Below are 17992 nucleotides of genomic sequence, written 5' to 3' on the forward strand. Positions count from 1 at the left end.
TTGTATCAGATGTCTGACCACCCAAAGAAACCATTCCAGCTTGGTGTGGGAGACTGTCAGTCCAGGGATTAAACATGCATAAAAGGCATGGAAATTGTCAAATTTATGGATACTGATTATCAGTTATGGCTTTGAAAAGCCCATACCAGAGATAATCTATTCATACATGGTCCAGAGCCACTGACAGAGCTGCCAGGCTACTGTTAGATCAACAAACTCAGCCGGCTGATGGAGACGTTCTCTCTCAGCGTACGCACGCTTTCCCTCCGCCACCGTATGAGGAATGGAAGTCACAAAAATTAAACAAGAAACACAGATGTCATAAAAAATTCTTGTGAAATGAAAAAAAATATTCATTTTGATTATGAAAATCCCTTTGCAGTGAAAGAATATCAGTCTGCGGAAAGGCTTGAGCTCATTTTGATGTGGAAATTGGCGAGAAAGAAAGAAAATGAACTACTTGACAATACTGTGGTGAATGATGTGATTATATAGATTATTTTTCAAGGGCCTTCAACTACAGCATCAGTTGATGTTGAACATCTCTGACCCTTGGGACTGCACAGCATCTGGACTCTGTATGAAGGAGTAATTCAAAGTAATCCTCATTCTGTTTTGGTTTAGGCTGAATTAGTCTGAGATCCGTCATGCAAATTTTGTGCCAAATCAAACTGTGCCCCGGGATAAATAGGACACACAGAAAACAAACAAGGAATACTCTTAACAACTACAGTATGTTGTCATTTTCCCCACAGCAGCAATATTCTATCAAATTGTAAAAAGTTATTAAAATGATACTGAGAGGTATTCTACACAACAAGATAACTCATAATATTTTGCTTATGTGTCGCTATACAAGTGTGTAAGCAATATGCAATAGTCATCAATGAAACATCACAATATTATCTGTGTAACTAAAGACACAAATACAATTGCAAATTTAAGAAGCACAAATTAATCCGATTATTTATGAGCTGTCATTTTCAAACAGCCAAATATACACAAGTCCCAGGATTGAAATGCATAATAACCGTAAACTGACATAAAGCTGCAATTCCAGAGATTTCAGATGTCTATATTGTATAAAGGAAAAAGCAGCATCAGTACTACAATACATGCTGCATTAGAATTACAACAGAGCCTATCTGGTGGGTGTTAGTTACATTGTAGTGAAGGCTTCAAATATTGAATATATAAATATCACCTCTTAGATATTTAACCATCTCCAAATGGTTGCAAATCTTTAGAGATTTACACACACGGATGCCTTCATGATAACACTCACTTTCTCAGCTTGTTGAACATAATACAAATCAGATAAATCTGTAAACATGCTGGGCTGACCTTTACTCATCCCACAAAAACACAGTGGTATTAACTTGTGTTCAAAATCAATTTTAATTGACTTTTCATTGTCATACGAACACACACAACATTTCTTCTGTATCCCAGAAGTGACCCAATTGTCATTATACTGCACACGTGTGCACGAGTGTTATATATAATCTTTCATATGTTACATATTTACAGAAGCATATGCATGTTTGTTTTTACATAAGGCACAGGCTACCAAAACACAACAGGCTTTGCATCAAGGTACAGACAGTATATCTGAAGAAAAAGGTTTCCAGAACAGGAAGCAGCAGAAATCTGAAAAACCCTTATCTTTTTAAATTACATCAATGATGTCCCAATACATTCAGATGCAGGAGTGTCCACCTACCTGTAGCGAATAAGAAGGGTTTCTGCCAGTAAAGTTGCAAGTTCCGATCTCTGAAGACAAATGTGTTTGGGCAGGTTAAATGAGTAATGAGTAAACACAGAGCATACCCAGTCAAGCCTTTCCTGGGTGAATAATGTTTTTTAAAAAAAAGTATCTTGAATGTCATCAACTGCAGAGAAGCTGCAGTTCACTAGAGTTGTAACTCAAGGCGGGTGCTTCCATCTGTGACCCGCCCAGAGCATCCTGCCCTCTGATCTTCAGGTTGACAAACTTGATCTTCCAGCTGTTTTTCTCCAGTGGGGAGCGGATGAGGCCAAATATTTGCTCAAAGATACCCAGACAAGCTGTATCTCTGTGGATGGTCCCAGCCACGGCCACCAGCACCAGGCCGTGTGGGGAGGCCAGCGCCTTGAGGCCCCGAGGCTCCAGGTTGGGGCTGAGAAGGAGGCGCTCTTCCTTGGTCAAGGCCAGGAGACGAAGGCTAACCAGTTCAGCACCCAGGAACTCCTCTGACTGTTCGCTGCCGGCTCTGAGGAAGAAATGCACAGCTCTGTCATCAGAGTTTGGTTTGGGGTTGTAGTTGTAACTAGTGAAAAACAAAGGTCAAGTTCAAGCACCCAAGTGTAGAAGTTTATGAGATGATTGCATCTTTTGTATTATTCTGATGGCTTATGTTTTTATTTGCCACAGTGTTTTATTTTATGCGATCACTAGGAGTCACCAAAGTCAGAAACTGTAGTGAAACTGAAAATCTAAAATGGAAATGCTTAAATTTAAAACTTAAAAATTTAGAATTTAAAGTTGCAGTTAATGTGAAACAGAGCTGCTAGACTATCTCTGCACTGACTGTTCATATCACACAAGCATTGACAAACTGCATCCCAAAATTATCCTGGCTGCCTGTCAAAACCAGACTTCATCTAAATATCCTGTTGTTTATTAGGAAATTCATCTTCTCAGGTAAACCTGAAGTCTTTTGTTCCAGCTTAAATACACTAGTCAAAAACATGAGCACTCTACTAAGAGTCAGTTATATCTTCCAAGACCTACAATAAATTCCTCAGATTGAAACCTTGTACAAAACTACATCAAATAAACGTCTAATACAAAAAGTTTCAAACTGCGAGTGAAATATATATCAGTTAAAGGATGAAAAACTGTTATCATGTACAGTACATCTTGTCCTGTGTATACTTGTTTGTACTAACGGATCCCAGGAGGATGAGCGACTGTGTCAGTGGAAACTAATGGGCATCCTCCTGGCAATAACAATAATAAACCTCAACACACTTTAATGAATTCAGGAGAGACCAACACATATCAAACATGTTGCTCCCTACCATGCAGTCTTTCTTCAAACCAATTTGCAATAAATAAAAACCTGCCCAAAATACATAACTGCTGTGACCACCAAGAGGTAAACAAACCTCACAGCAGCAGTTCCATGTTGATAACAAAATTATACATTTAAAATGTTTCCATCTAATTGTTAATGATGTTATTACCTGGAGAGGAGGTGCAACTTCACATCTGGCCAGAAGTGCTTTGGTCCCCAGTCCTGAGGTTGCTGGCCCAGTGAGGGATTCTGACTATTCAAGAGCTGGAAGAACCACTGGCAGAACTGTTGTCCAAGGACCAGCGGGTCAAAGCTGGCCTCAGTCTTCATGTCCGTGGAGACAGATGCTGTTTCTGTGGACTTTCTCTTTCTGTTGTCATCTGTCTCTCCTGGAAGGCTTTTATCAACCACCACCTTAAAGGAATGAGAGGTTATTGGTATATTCAAATAGACTGCCAAGTTGTACCTGAAGTACTATTTAGTCGACATGTTTCAATAACACATCTTCAAATGCTAATACTTGATGTTTTCTCTTGTAGGGAGACAACCTCTGAAACACTATTGTAGAGAGAGCAGTATGTTGCAACAATTACTCTAGGGGGAAAAAAAGAAAAAGCATACTTTCTGACTGCAACAAGAACATTTTAGTGAACAGATGTTTCCATCCAACAAGGATTTTTTTGTGGGTGCACAAGCCAAAAAGTTCTTCCTTATATAAAAGGTTTCTTAATTAGTAAAACAGCAATAGCTGGTGCCTCAATTAAAAAATACAGATTAATGTCCTCTTATATTACTGATTAATGTTTTTTAAATGACGGTTTAAGTTCTAGAAAAATATCAAGATGAAAATATCTCCATCAATGTGTTCAGGAGGAGAGGAGTCATATTATCCATATCTTCTAATTAATAAATTTTATTACACTAGCATGTATGTACTAGTAAATTCCAAATACATAAAAATTGTCCACAAAGCTGCTTCAGTGGAGTCTCAAATTAGTATAAGTACTAGTATATATTAGTATTTGTATTAGTATCCTAAAGAATTACACATGTTATAGCATATGTTTTACTGCTGTCAAACATGCTTTCTGAATTTCTGTTCAAGGTGAGTCAACTACAGTATTATGTAAATTTTTTTCTTTTTTTTTTCCAAAATTGTGATGAGGCAACTGAGCCAACAGATTCTTCCTTTTTTAAATGATTTCAACACTAAAAATATCTGGGAACTGACTTTATTTCCTATGAAGACTTGTCATTAGTCATAAGCAGTACAATTAGCCATTTACAGCTGTTCTGCAGATTAGGACCACAACGATTATTTTCATGATCAATTAATCTGCCAATTACTTTCTCGATTAATCATTTTGTCTATAAAATATGAGAAAATAGAGAAAAATGCATGTAATAAACCCACGTTTTGTTATGTCTCATCAACAGTCCGGAACCCATTCATATTCAGTTTACTGTCATGTATGACACATCAAAGCTTTAAATTTGAGAAGCTGCAATAAGTTTGGACTATCAAAATAGTTGCCAATTCATTTTATGTTGATCTACTAATCAGTTCATTGACTGATCATTGCAGCTCTACTACAGATAAGTTTAAAAGGTTTTGGAGGATACCACCTAACTGTATGGCACCTGATTTAAAGCCCCCCTTCACTCAAAAATACATATTTTGCTTATTGTCACCTAAGTTGGATGTTGGATGTATGTGCAGAATTTGACATTCTTCAAAAAGATATTCCCTAATTTGGTGTTTTGATGATGGTGGTGGAGATGTTCATAGGTGTTCAGTTAGATTGAGATCTGACTCTGATATGATTCACATCATTTTCATACTCATCAAACCATTCAGTGACCCCTCGTGCCCTGTGAATTGGGGCATTGTCATCCTGTTAAAGCCCACTCCCATCAGGTTAGTAATGTTTCATTGTAGGATAAAAGTGATCACTCAGAAGAACTTTGTATTGATTTGCAGTGACCCTTCCCTCTAAGGGGAGAAGTGGACCCGAACCGTGCCAGCAAAATGACCCCCAAAGCAGCCACTGGATCCTCTAAATGTAGGGGCCAAGCGTTCAGGCCTGTACCGGTTTTTCCTATATATTGTTATAAATCCATATATTCAACCATGTCAATATATTGGGGCTGCCTGACTCTGCCTCCTGTCCCTACCTTCCCAGAGGACCACAGCTCCAGCGTCCTCTTCACCAGCTGGTGTTTCTCGCTGCTCGGGGGCATCACCACCCCTTCTTTGGCCAGGTACTTGAATATGAGGTCACGATAAACTTTCTTTCTTCTCAGGAGCTCCTCAGCATTTTTAGTGAAGGACAAAATTGTCTCTGTCGCCTCTATATAACAGATTAACATACGGTGAAGGACAATTTGATAACTTCATTACCTGAACTTACTTTACTTTAGGCCGAGGTGACATGACATCAGAAAAAAAAACTGTTTATATAGCTAAGCTAAATAGCCTATTTAACATTTTATTAACCAATAATTTTACGTCCTGAACATACGTGTTTGTCGTTATGTTGGAGGTTACGTCTTTCAACATTATAACATGAAACTAACGTTAGCTCAGTGGTATCCTGTCTTGCTCTTTGCTATCTGACACAGATCGAAAACATACCTGTAATATTCTCCACGACTATCATCTTATTCGTAACCGTGTCACTAAGTGAAAGCAGGTCGTCATTTGACATTAAGTTCAGTATCTTTTTACATCCAGCACGCTCTTTTTTTGACAGTCCTGACATCTTTGATACAGTAGCTCAATTTTTAAGCGCCTCTCTTCAGCCATTCATGTCCTACTGGACGATGTCCGTACAGGAACAAGTCAGATGGAAAAGGTTCCGCGCAAAACCATGGTTGCCACGGTACTGCCGCGTTCAAGTCACATTGGAATTATCGGAATTAAGAGAACCCGACTTGTAAATGGATGTTGACTGTTGTCAGCTGTTTTAATCCCAGTTTTTCAGTGCTAATTATGTTTGATTTTCACCTGTTTTTTCAAACATTCTAAATAAATAAATTGAAATCATTAAGTCTGCAATGCCCCAACAATTTGCCTACACATAAAAAACTGGCTTTTCATTACACACTGGTGGCAGAGGTCCAGAACTGACAGGGCACTGGGACAGAGGGCTCAGGGCAGGACCAGTTCTGGGAGAAAAGCCACAAACAGCATAAATACAATATGTCATATTCTCTGATGTGTCTTCTTGTATAACTTCTTTCTACTGGTATGACTTAACTCTTCTTTGGTCAGATATTCGTTATAGTCTACAACTGACTATGGTTTTTATTTGCCTTACAAAAAAGAGAAACGTTCATCCAAGACAATTGGCAGATTATAGTTTCAAGAGGAATCAGTCTGTTGTGGTTTGTAATGGTAATTGTGATTATGTGTATTATTATTTATAGTCTTCTTCTTCATTGATTTTTAGAGCCGGTTTGCATGCAAAATGTTGCATTATCGCCTTCTACTGGATTGAAAATAAGCCTAAATTCTCTAAAGACTAAATAAAAGTATAAAAATAAAGTTTTTCTCCACCCTTCATCCCATTCTCTAATTTAACTTCTAGGCTCTGAGAGGGCCTGAAAGCCTCTTTCAACAGCCCCTGCATTTCCTCTCTAGTAATTTCCATGATATCCAAAACCTTTCTCGCTGCATCAACAATTATCTCGATTCTCTTGAATTTCCCTTCTGCCTCAGTGGCACAGTTAATCACCACGGCCAGAAATGATATGAACTTAATCTTGTCCTTAGTAAAACAACATTCATCATGCTCCCTACCTAATTTGTTTTCCCTTACATCTTGAATCTTTCCATTCCTAGCTGCTTCCGCATGGCTTAGCCTTCTCTTAGGCCTGATCTTCTTTCTTCTACCTCTCTCTTTCTCTTTGTACAGTCTGCTTGCTATACCTCATGAAACCCCCCACACTGATTACACCTGGGTTCTTTTTCACATTTTCTGCCGCTGCACTTCTCATCTCCACATCCACCACATATCCCCGTTACTCATAGTCAGCAGCGCTAGAGTTTTAAATTTACGGGGAGCACCTGAAGGCATCAAAAGACAAGCTCGCTAACCACAGCAGCAGCTAGTGTAGGTTAGCCTGCGCAGTGACGATGTACAGTCAGCACAAGCAGCTGGACAATTTACCTGCAAGATAAGAGACGTTTCAGCTGGCGTTAGGCTTAACACATTCATTAACTAATGTGTGCTAAGTAACGACTAATAGGATCAGCTGTGCGATCTAATTTTGTCAAGTAAGGAGTCAAACGCTGAAAGGTAACGTACTGTTATCATTTGCTAATATATCTACATTATATGCTGCTATTCCTTAAATTAGCTTAGCTAGGACGTGGTTAACGCTGTATGTCCAGCGCTAATTAGTGTAACTCACTAAAAGAGTTGTGTAGTTAATCAATCATGTTAGTTTAGTCGGTTGTAGCTGTTCAGTTATTGAAACTAATATCCTGAACTCCATAAGAAAATTTGGGGATTTAATAAAGACATGCGTGTCGGTAACAGTTCAAACCCCTTTAATTATAATTAAATACTTTTTACAGACACAAAAGGTGTCGTTCTACAATTCAGGGCTCTTAACTTATTGATTTCTTAATTTTAAAAAATCTTATAACTGGATGGTTGAGAGAAAACATTAGTTACTATCAAAGTGTTACCAACTTTCAAGTGAATGTGCTTAACTCATTCTGTAATAATATTTTTAAGTCACAGTTATGCAAATTTCTAAGGCTTATTTACATGTTCCACATGAAATTAAGCTTTGGGTGTCATTCTTCAATTTTATGCAAAACACTTTGTTTTATGTGTTGTTCACAGTTCTGTTTGTTTGTTTTTTTGTTTCTGCATGTCCATGTTTTATGTTTTGAATTTGTGTGCTTCTGTTTGCTAGTTTATTGTTGAATATGTGGGAATATGTGTAGGTTGTTTTGTAACAGAATATAAGCAAACCAAACCAAGACATGAAGGAAAAACCTTGGACCTTGATCAATTATCTACAAACTAAAATCAACAAGGTGGTTTGATTTGATAAACCTTGAGTAATATTTATTGACTGCTGGCCTAAAACTCTGTCACAACGAATGAGGAACTGTCTTATCAGTCACTAACATTTCACACACATCACACTGGCCTGCTCTCAACACAAGTAAATACACAGAACTGAGCTGTGAGGATGAGCCAAGCATTTCTCACATCATCAACATGTTAAACCACAAACTAAACCACAAGTAAATGTTTAAAATTGTATGCATATAAAGCAGAATGTTGCTGGCAAAGAACATGGAGTTCAGCCAAATTTTTCTTGATAACTAAAGCCTAAAAGAGTCTGTGCTCTCTTGTCTGTCCGTTATTACTGCAGATGGAGGAGTTTGAAAGCAACGCTTCGGGCCGGGTAACAGTGTACTCCATCCAAGGCTGCCCACACTGCATGCAGGCGAAGGCCACCCTGGGGCATTTGGGAGTACCGGTATGTGATGTGGACATTGGGAGGCATCCAGAGCTAAGGGCCCGGGTGAAGGAGCTGACAGGACGGAGCACAGTCCCTCAGATCTTCTTCAACAGCGTTCATGTTGGGGGCAACGATGACCTGCAGAAATTGGTGAGGAGAAGAGAAACCTAAAAAACCACTTCCTTCTTTTAGGATGTATTCATGTCTCTTGTGAAAGAGGGTAGATAAAAGCTTCCTACTAAGATATATTGTTATTTTACTTCAGCTTTTATGAGGCAAATGTTACTAATGTTACTGTCAAAAACATCGTAATTGTATCTACTGTAATTCAAAAACAAAGAAAGCATGAAAAAGTCCCAAAGTAGGTAATTGTTTAAGGCACTGCACATCCATATATATGTATTTATTGATCGGTTTCACCCACCCCCCCCCCAGGCTCCCGAGGAGCTCGAGAGGTTGGTGAATCTGGTCAAGGATGAGCCTCTTCCAACAGATGCTCCACCGCTGCCAGAGGGGAACCAGTTAGAGGACACAGCTGGGGAGCCTGATGGAGGTGAGGACTTTAGTGCTCCCACATAAAGTGAAAAGCTTTTGCTTTTTTTCAGATCACTTTGTCGCCCGTTACAAGGAGAAACAACTTTTTATACCACTGGTGAGAAATTTGGTGCAGAAGTAGGCTTTTCCTCTGCTTGTCCTTGGTGCACATTTCACTGTGTGTTTTAGCAATTATTGTACAAGGATTAGTTTGAGAAAAAGAAATGTGTCAGATGGTTTTGGAATGAGTGTGTTGTGTTGTCAGATGGTGAAATGAACCACACTGACGGGGGAAGCGTCACTAACAGAGTGTAAGAACGAAGGGAGGTTTGCCTTGGAGGGAATTATCCCACTTATACCAACAAATTATCATATGTAATCAAATAAAAAATAGAATTTTTTATTTACTTTAACTAATTTTGATCATGAAATGATTTCTAGCTGTTTGCTGGTTGCGTTGCTAGGCAACATCTAGCTTACCAGGAAGAGGTTCATAAGGACCAAGAGTTTTGAAATCCTGACAAGTTTTGAAATCAGAGGAAAGAGAATTTTACAAATTGCTCTCAAATCTTGACTCACTGAGCCTGTAAGAATAGAGAACAGCGCTGGATTCTGCTACATAACATTATTACAACTTATTGCATAGTGCTCTCTCTCTCTCTTAAATCTGATGTCCTCTCTTTCCTCCTCTCTCGTTAGATTTAGACGTCCAGATAAATGCAAATATAAACACATTTGAAATTTTGTTTGTGTTTCTCAAGAAAGAAGCTATTTTTTATTTGTTGTTGTTGTTCTTTTTTTGTTGGTGGTGGTAGTTACAAGTGCTCAAAGCTCTTTAGCTGAACCTCATTGGTGCGGTCTTACCCAGAGTTCACTAACACACTGATTTAGAAATGCAAACACACTCTGCAGCAGGTGTGGTTATACTGTCCACCTACTAAAAGTTCATTCACACCAGGATGGAGATTTTTCAGTGGTCATGGTATAATGTAAAGTGTAACTATGATTTACGGCCATGGTTAAAAACAATTTCCTTCCAGCATTCAAATTCTGAGTGAACCAGAGCCAGTGGGTCTGGTTTTGCGTCATCTTTTTCAGAAGTTGAGCCAAGTGGTTATGAAATGGTGCTGGCATATGTGGAAAGCTTGAGTAACGGCAACGTGTGAGCGTGTGTTCATCTCTTGTCACTAATGCAAAGATGGACAAGGAAACCTGATACTCTGGCTGATACCAGCAGCACCAGCCTGCCTCACAGTACCTCATTGTTTGTGATTATCAGGTGGTCCAAAGGGGCAGCTGCACAGCTCTTTGTAGAGAAATATTTCAATGTATTGTTAGCTTTGATGTAGTAGTAGCAACATCATCATAACATCCATTTGTCCTTGTCCCCTCAACAGTCTTGTTTGTACCTTTCCGATGCTTCAGTTCGGTGCACACATGCACATCCGACATCGTAACAGTATTAATATGGCAGACAGTCACAAAAAGCATGATTGTCCCCTTTAATTTGAGACCACATATTGGTAATTTCAGCACACAAATAATTAAATTGAGTGTCACGAATTGGATCAGAGTCAGCGACAAAAAAGGGAATCACACATGAATATAGTTTCCAAAGATAAAATATAATAATAATAATGTTAGTCAGCTAAATCAGTGGTGAATGCATGTGTGTGGATGAGTGAAGTGTGTGTGATGTGTGTGATGCGTGCAAACAAACACAAAACCCTTATGTATCCGGCTAGTTTAACAAGGAAGCCACTCAAATAGGCTGAGGCCTAAACTACCCAGGTGCAGGTAGTTTCCTGATATCCTCTCCAACCCCTCCCGCTGGCTCCTGAGCCAGGAAACCAAACCAACCAGACAAGCAGAAGGCAGAGAGAGGCATGTCACATGAGGGCTCAAATTAGTTTTCTCTGTGATACCTGCCAGACTGTGTGTGAAGGCATTATATGCTGGTCCATCTATAAAAAGCCTACTAGTTGCATGTAGAAAATAAAGGGCGATATTTAATAGACTAACAAAATAAAAATACATGTTTTATTTACATCTCTCCATAAAAAACAACTGCACTTACATGTAATCAGTTTGTTGCCTTGATCCCTCTTTCTGTATTGGAGTATATCGAGCTATGACCTGACCTAACTTTGGTGATTCAGATTATGTTTTTGTGCACATGCTTGACTTCACGCATCCACATCTTCCTTTTTTTACATGTTAGTGTGAACATGTGTATCTCTGTCTGTTTGTGTATGTGTGACTCTGCTCTCACAGAGTTTCAGTGTGAGAGAGATGAGTTTGCGGACCTGGTAGAGGACCTCAAACATGGCAGTGTGATTGGCAATCATAGAAGGGGACTGACTTTATACAAAAAGAGCTTCTCAGGTGATCAACTGGTTGACTGGCTGCAGAAAGAGAAGGGCATGGGTGAGTAAAGGCTGTAGAGCTGCAGTAAAACAGACATCCTGTGTTGTGATTCTGTAGCAGTTATTACAACAATCTGACAACTCCAGAATCCAGATCCAGATCTGTCAACCCTTCACTGTGGCCTTGTGTGTGCTAGGCAGGGCTCAGGCCTTTAATACTGGCCAGGCATTCTTGCAGAAGAAGTACATGGTCAGTGTGCGTGGCGGTGGGCAGCAGGATGGCAGTTTTGGAGAAGGGAAGGACAGCGGGGAGACACTTTACAGGCTGCTGGAGGATGACCCTCATTCAGCCCTCAACGCAGGACAGACGGCAGCCTGCAGTCCCATCCAGGGTAGGTCAGGACTGGACCAGACCTGGGGGCATACACACATCAGATTGAAAGTTCAAGCTGTCTGGTGTCCTTAAACATTTTTCTAACCTCTGTCCTGTGTCGTTTGCTGCTGGCTTGGTATTTGGTCCCTTTGGGTTTGTGTAGTGTGTCAGTGAGCATTGTGGTGGTAGAAGCAGGGTTCATTGATGTATCTGATAACGGCTTTTCATAAAAAATGGTGACTTAGAACTGCTGCATGACCTTTCTTTCTTTTTTTTTTTTTTAGAGCTTTCAGCCACATGTTGCCACCTTCATCAGCGGATGCAGTTTGCTCACTTGTCACAGTGCCACCTGTAACAGCTGTGCAAACTCAATCTGCTGAAAGAGCAGAATTTGGGTAAACTCAGTCCTATAATTCTGTCATAAAACTTTATCAGCACCATGAGAATCCTTGAATTGATTCTTATGCAATGTTTTGATTGGATTTCACACACATTTGCATGAATATATTTTGTTATTGACAATGTTGTCAAAGTTGTGCAATGAACAAATTGTGCAAATCTTTTTTGTTTTTCTAGCGCCAAATTAAAAGTAACTTTTTGGCACAAAAACGGCGGCTAGTGGCAGCTTCACTCAGGTTTCAACTCACTCTCCAAAGATGTTTGTCCTTTGGTCATGAGACATATTGCTTGGCTCTGTATCGTTGTATTTCTAACTGAATGTTGCACCCCTCCAGAGGCTAATTTACAAGCTAATCTCAGCTATGCTACACTGAGGTGATTACCGTCACTGCTTTTGTAAGTGTTGGTGTAATTATGCTTGGCTGTTTTCCTCTTGAATTTATTTAATTGCTCTTTTTTCTCACAGTTAGTGTTTTTTAATAATGATCTCATTTGTACCACATCAAAGTTAGCCTGATCTGTATGCAATTTGTGTTTTTCTCCCCATGAGCTTAGTCAATATCTACTTTAAAGTTATACTTTATGACTATGCTATGATTCCCAGTAACACCACAAAAATTTTGGCAAAGCTAATTGTTAATGTTTTCTTTCAACTACAACAAAACAACGGACTGTAGCTTTTAAGGAGATTCAATAATTGTCAAAGTCCTTTCCAATTTCCAAAAATACATCAGTGGATTCATTGTGATTAGTGGCGGCGAGCATCCATCACAATCATGATGGTCATTAATCAAAGCTTCAACAGCGAAATAAGTTAAAAATCCATCAGTGATGGTGTAAAAATGAGCCAAAAAAATCACTTTTCTTGCTATCATAACATGTTTAACTCATTTTCTATGTCTCTGTTTATCTCTCTCTCTTTCTCTCAGCTGCTGAGCTCTCTTTGCTTTTACGAGAGATGATTCTGAAATTGTTCTCTGAGCATCTCTCTGCTGATGGCAAGGTAATATGAAACACTGCCAAAAATAAGTCACTGTACTTTACTCCTGTATATTTGGAGAAAATGAATGCCTGTGTTCTCCTTGCTGCCGCAGTCTGTGGACTATAAAGGCATGTCAACGAACCCTGCGTTTGAACGTTACTGTGAGCTGGCCATTCAGCTTCAGAGGGTGGAGTTGCTTTCACTGAGCCGGGAGGAGAAGCTGGCCTTCTTCATCAACATCTACAATACCTTGGTCATCCATGGGAATCTGCGTCTGGGGGCCCCAACCAACATGTGGCAAAGATACAGAGTAGGACTACAAACCTGCACTCAAAGTTGTTACGTTAAGTGTTGTTAAGTGTTTTCTCGAAACCCTGAAATCTTTACCACATTCCACAGAGTCCATATAGGGTTTACTTACAGGTGTTTCTGGATCCCTTAAGCTCTTAACCGCACTTCCTGGTATCATTGTTTTATATTCAGACAAACAAAATTATGTAAAGGCACAGTTTGATTATGGTACTGCCTTTAATGAATGGATGAATGGTCATGTCCATTTAACTTTCTTCTTTTTAACAAGCTCACCATTTCAAGACAACTTTAATTTTTTATGCTAATCCACTGAAGCAGGAATGGATAACATTATTTTAAAATATTTTGTTTCTGTCCCATTTTTTTAGTTCTTCAACTATGTGAGCTACCTGATTGGAGGAGAAGTGTTTACATTACAGGACATTGAGAACGGTGTTCTGAGAGGGAACAGAAAAGGTGTCGCACAGCTTCGGAGACCCTTCTCCAAATCAGACCCACGGCTACAAGTATTCAGACATTCTGTTATATCAGAGTTGAACATTTTATCAATACTGGTAGCAGTATCGTGTAGAAACACTAATATAATCTTTTATTACGCTTTCACTCATGTTGTCCACTAGGTGGCTCTTCCAGATGCTGAACCCCTTATCCACTTTGCCTTGAACTGTGGTGCAAAGGGCTGCCCACCAATTAAAACGTACACCCCACAGGTAAGTTGATTTCAAAAATACTTATCTGATTGGTTTAATGTTTTTTAAGGCAAGAGCAATTCAAGTGGGAACAATTCTAACTCTAAATGTTTCAGCCTCTTTTGGTAAAGAAGTTTGGAAAATAGAACAGGCCTAAGTAGCGTCCGTGATTTTTTAAAAATTGACAAAGTACACGTTATATTCATATTAACCAGTGCTGCTGTTTTCTTTTTATTGTGTAGTTGGTCTTAAGTAATGGAAATAAACTCGACATTCTTGTATAACACATCTGGTAATATTAAAAAGCTTGTATGGTCTATAATCAAGTTTGATCTACTCAACTCTATCAGGACATCGACAGCCAGCTCCGCGTAGCGGCTGAGGCCTTCCTGGAGAATGATGACGGCTGTGTGGTGGATTCTGGGAAAAGAGAAGTGCGACTCAGTCAGATATTCAAATGGTACAAGGCCGACTTTGGAGGCACTGATGAGAAGGTAGTTTTGAATCTAAATTTGAAGTTTCTATCTTTTTACACCGAGCTGCTAATGAAGGTTGAAATGTGATCATTAGTAAAGTTGGTAACTAATTAATTTATGAAGTGTTTACCCTTAACTTACCTTTTCCAATCATATCTTCAGAGCAAATATAACAAGCCTTTTATCTAAGGTTGCTGTTTTAGTGACATACACGGAAGTCAGTTACAAATTTCTTTAAGTAAAAGCAATATGCCAGCAGTGGAGACAATGCAACAGTTGGCATGAGTACATGCATTGACGCCATGGTAAAACATGGAACAGGTAAAATGAGATGCTGATATAAAAATGCTGAGATCACCACACTAACCGTCAACCTCACTGTGTTTTCTCTTCTACTTTGTCTCTCTCAAAGCTGCTGAGTTGGGTGCTTGAGCACATGGGTGACTCCCCAAAGAAGACCAGCTTGCAAGGCATCCTTTCTGCCGGGAAGACCAAAGTGAGCTTCCTCCCTTACGACTGGAGCACCAACAGCAGCCACTGAGACACGCAAAACACATACACGTCGAGCTATATGCAACGTCTTTCTGCGTCTGTTCACTTTCTGCTGCGCTGCATCCACTTTAAAAGCAGATGGTTGGTGATGGCTTGCTTGCCAGATGCAGTCCACCGGTCCTCAACCATGCAGATGTTTTTATGCAAAACAAAGCTAGTGGTGAGAGGGTCTAGTTTGCACTGTATCATCAAATCATTCTTCTCTTGTAGGCTTATTTTAGCTTTAAGGTCTTGTCGTAAGCTCCCATGCCCCATGTTTGGAAGTTTATATACTTTGTTGAGTTGTACATTTTAATGGTTTGAAGGGAGTCTATTTTAGAAATCAAGTTGTACGCATATACTTTATGCTGCAGCAGCCTAATTAATAGGATAAAATGCATATTAAGTTTGTTATTAACATCCTTTTATTAACGTTTCCTACAGTGTGTAAAATGTCAAACCCTGAAAATTGATAGACATATCACAATTTATTTTAGAGCAGGTCTACTGCTGACTATGTAATGATAACTTTAATCATCAATACAGCTCCCATGCTCTCCAGTTCTAGCCCTTAAATGGTGTCAGCAACTCAGGAGTCATAGATGATCCCTATCTTCTCAGTCCAGTTCAACGCTTGTTAGACTATTCACATGAAGCTCAAAAACGTTTGATCACAGCATTTAATCAGAGCAGATGGAGACAATAACTCGGTTCATTCTCCAAACTCTCTGCCTTGACAAGCCATATTAAAACCCTGCGAACTTACAACGGTACTTCTACAAAGCTGATCTGTCATTGTCAGATGACAATGCAAAGCTGCACCATCTGTAGAATTTGTAAGGGCCATTTTTAACCTGCAGATGTAAAACGGTTGATTTTTCATGCTACAGGTTAAGAAAATAATAGCTGCTGCAGTTTTAACACTTAATGTAAAGGGAACTCATATTACACCCAGCGGATGTTAAATATAAATATAACTCCACTTGTGGCTGTAAAACACCAGATGCTTTTTGAAGATTTTATAAAGAAGTGTGTGAATTCTTCTCCTTTATAAACCACTATGACTCAGGTTTAGCACTGAGTTTTAGTGTTACCTAGAGAAATACTTATTAACTTTTATTCAGCGCTTTTTCAAGGGACAAACAAAATGCGGTTACATGCTGCTGTGATGGCACATGTCGTGTGCCACAGTGGCTACGAGGGCGCTGTATCCTCTGAAGTCCCCATCTTTGTGGACGGGGTTATTTGTAGGATCCAGCCCCTGAATTAAAAACCAAAACACAAAAAAAGCGACTGTGTGCTTGTTTAAGAAGCTCAGACTTTGTCTTGTGTCTTGTTCAGCTTTTACTCCTGACCCCCAGTGGTATTTTGTTTCTTCCTAATGTGAACCTATAAGGTTGTTCACCCCTCTTTTTTAATCCAGGTCTTCCAGTTTAAATTGAAAAAGTGCTACTGTTGTGTTTTAGCACACTTATTTAGTAAAGGACATAGTAATATTGTGAATAAATGAAATATTTATCCAGAGTCTACCCATTTTGGATGCACTTTGACACTTTGCATGTTTTTGCTGGGTTTGAATACTACTGAGACATATTTGTACATTTTTTTTTCACTATGACAATGTTCACTGTTTGTCTACATGAGAACAATGTGCTGTGTTTATCAAGCTATTTATTCCAGAGTGTCTGCAGAATATTCAAAATATTTCTTCAAAATATTTCCCATCACCCACATCAGTAGTCATGAATGCAATTAAATGTAGCAGTGTAAGTCTTATTGATTTTTAATGTTTGGTGAGTTGTGTTTCCACCTAAATTTTTACAGTTTTTTCCAGTACTTATTGGTTATCCATTTTACTTGGCCTTAAAAGTTAAGACTTCTTCATTTTAAAAATTGTACATTTTCCAATGTGATGCCCACACATTTAATTAACATAATTCTATGGTAATAAGGACTGTAGAGCTTAGACAGAAACTATAAATAAGGGGCTTTCTCTGTTTCCATAATTCACTGACTCTCTTATCTCAGGTCCAAGGATAATATGAGTGTTTATAGTCATAACAATTTCAGCTCATTCTGTACAGTCCATATTCCTTTCTAAAGACATTGTGTCATATGTTATAATTCTGCTGTTATTTTTGTTCTTCAAGCTACAAACAGCTCCAAAGCAAATGGTTAAATTAGCATGGTTAAAACTGAATGATGCATGCACTGAATGCATGATACTGGAAAACCCTCCAGTCTTGAATGTTGGCCTGTAGCGGAACCGCCCCTCTGTCACTTTGTTCTTGGCCTGTAAGCTCAGCCGTAATAGTTTGACCTTTACTCTTGCCCCCAATATGACAGATACAGGGTCATTTAGACCCTCATAAGGGAATTCAACAGTGCAAACCCAGGTTTTGTGAAGCCAGCCATAATTAAACTCAAGCAAAAAGTGAGATTTATCAACCTTCACAAATTTTCCTGTAATATACAAGCCCTCAGTTTACTACACGTAATTCCATTATTGACTGATTGAAACAAAAAATAAGGAACAATAGACAATTGGTGGACCTATTTTAACTGAGGAAAATTGTTTTATTTATGTATATTCCTGTACTTTTTAAAAATTACCTCACATGTATCAGGAAAATGTGATGCAAAAACTTTTTTAAATAAGCAATTCTATTTTCTTCTGTCCTGGTGTTAACAATGAAGCAATATGTTTATGAATAGTAAATATGCAACGCTGAACTAAAATAAAGTATATATTGAGTCTGTCGGCTGCGTCTTTCTCTGTGATCT

The 17992-nt window shown here is 38.9% G+C and overlaps 2 protein-coding genes across 2 annotated transcripts; one reads left to right on the top strand and one right to left on the bottom strand.

Moving 5' to 3' along the window:
• Positions 1 to 1374: 1374 nt before the first annotated feature.
• On the bottom strand, positions 1375 to 5900 carry c11h3orf38 (chromosome 11 C3orf38 homolog). The gene is made up of 4 exons (XM_042426543.1): positions 5695 to 5900; positions 5235 to 5410; positions 3229 to 3473; positions 1375 to 2252 (listed from the first exon to the last, which is right to left on the bottom strand). Exons 1-4 carry the CDS (start codon positions 5819 to 5821, stop codon positions 1889 to 1891), a joined length of 912 nt encoding a protein of 303 aa, XP_042282477.1. The 5' UTR covers positions 5822 to 5900; the 3' UTR covers positions 1375 to 1888.
• A 1254-nt stretch (positions 5901 to 7154) lies between these two features.
• On the top strand, positions 7155 to 17967 carry zgc:152951 (uncharacterized protein LOC569013 homolog). The gene is made up of 11 exons (XM_042425887.1): positions 7155 to 7360; positions 8457 to 8696; positions 8982 to 9099; positions 11355 to 11507; positions 11644 to 11838; positions 13148 to 13221; positions 13313 to 13510; positions 13881 to 14018; positions 14133 to 14222; positions 14552 to 14695; positions 15090 to 17967. Exons 2-11 carry the CDS (start codon positions 8457 to 8459, stop codon positions 15216 to 15218), a joined length of 1479 nt encoding a protein of 492 aa, XP_042281821.1. The 5' UTR covers positions 7155 to 7360; the 3' UTR covers positions 15219 to 17967.
• The last annotated feature ends 25 nt before the right edge of the window (positions 17968 to 17992 follow it).

The sequence above is a fragment of the Thunnus maccoyii genome, chromosome 11, assembly GCF_910596095.1.
Source record: "Thunnus maccoyii chromosome 11, fThuMac1.1, whole genome shotgun sequence".
In the NCBI taxonomy this organism is placed as follows: Eukaryota; Metazoa; Chordata; class Actinopteri; order Scombriformes; family Scombridae; genus Thunnus; species Thunnus maccoyii.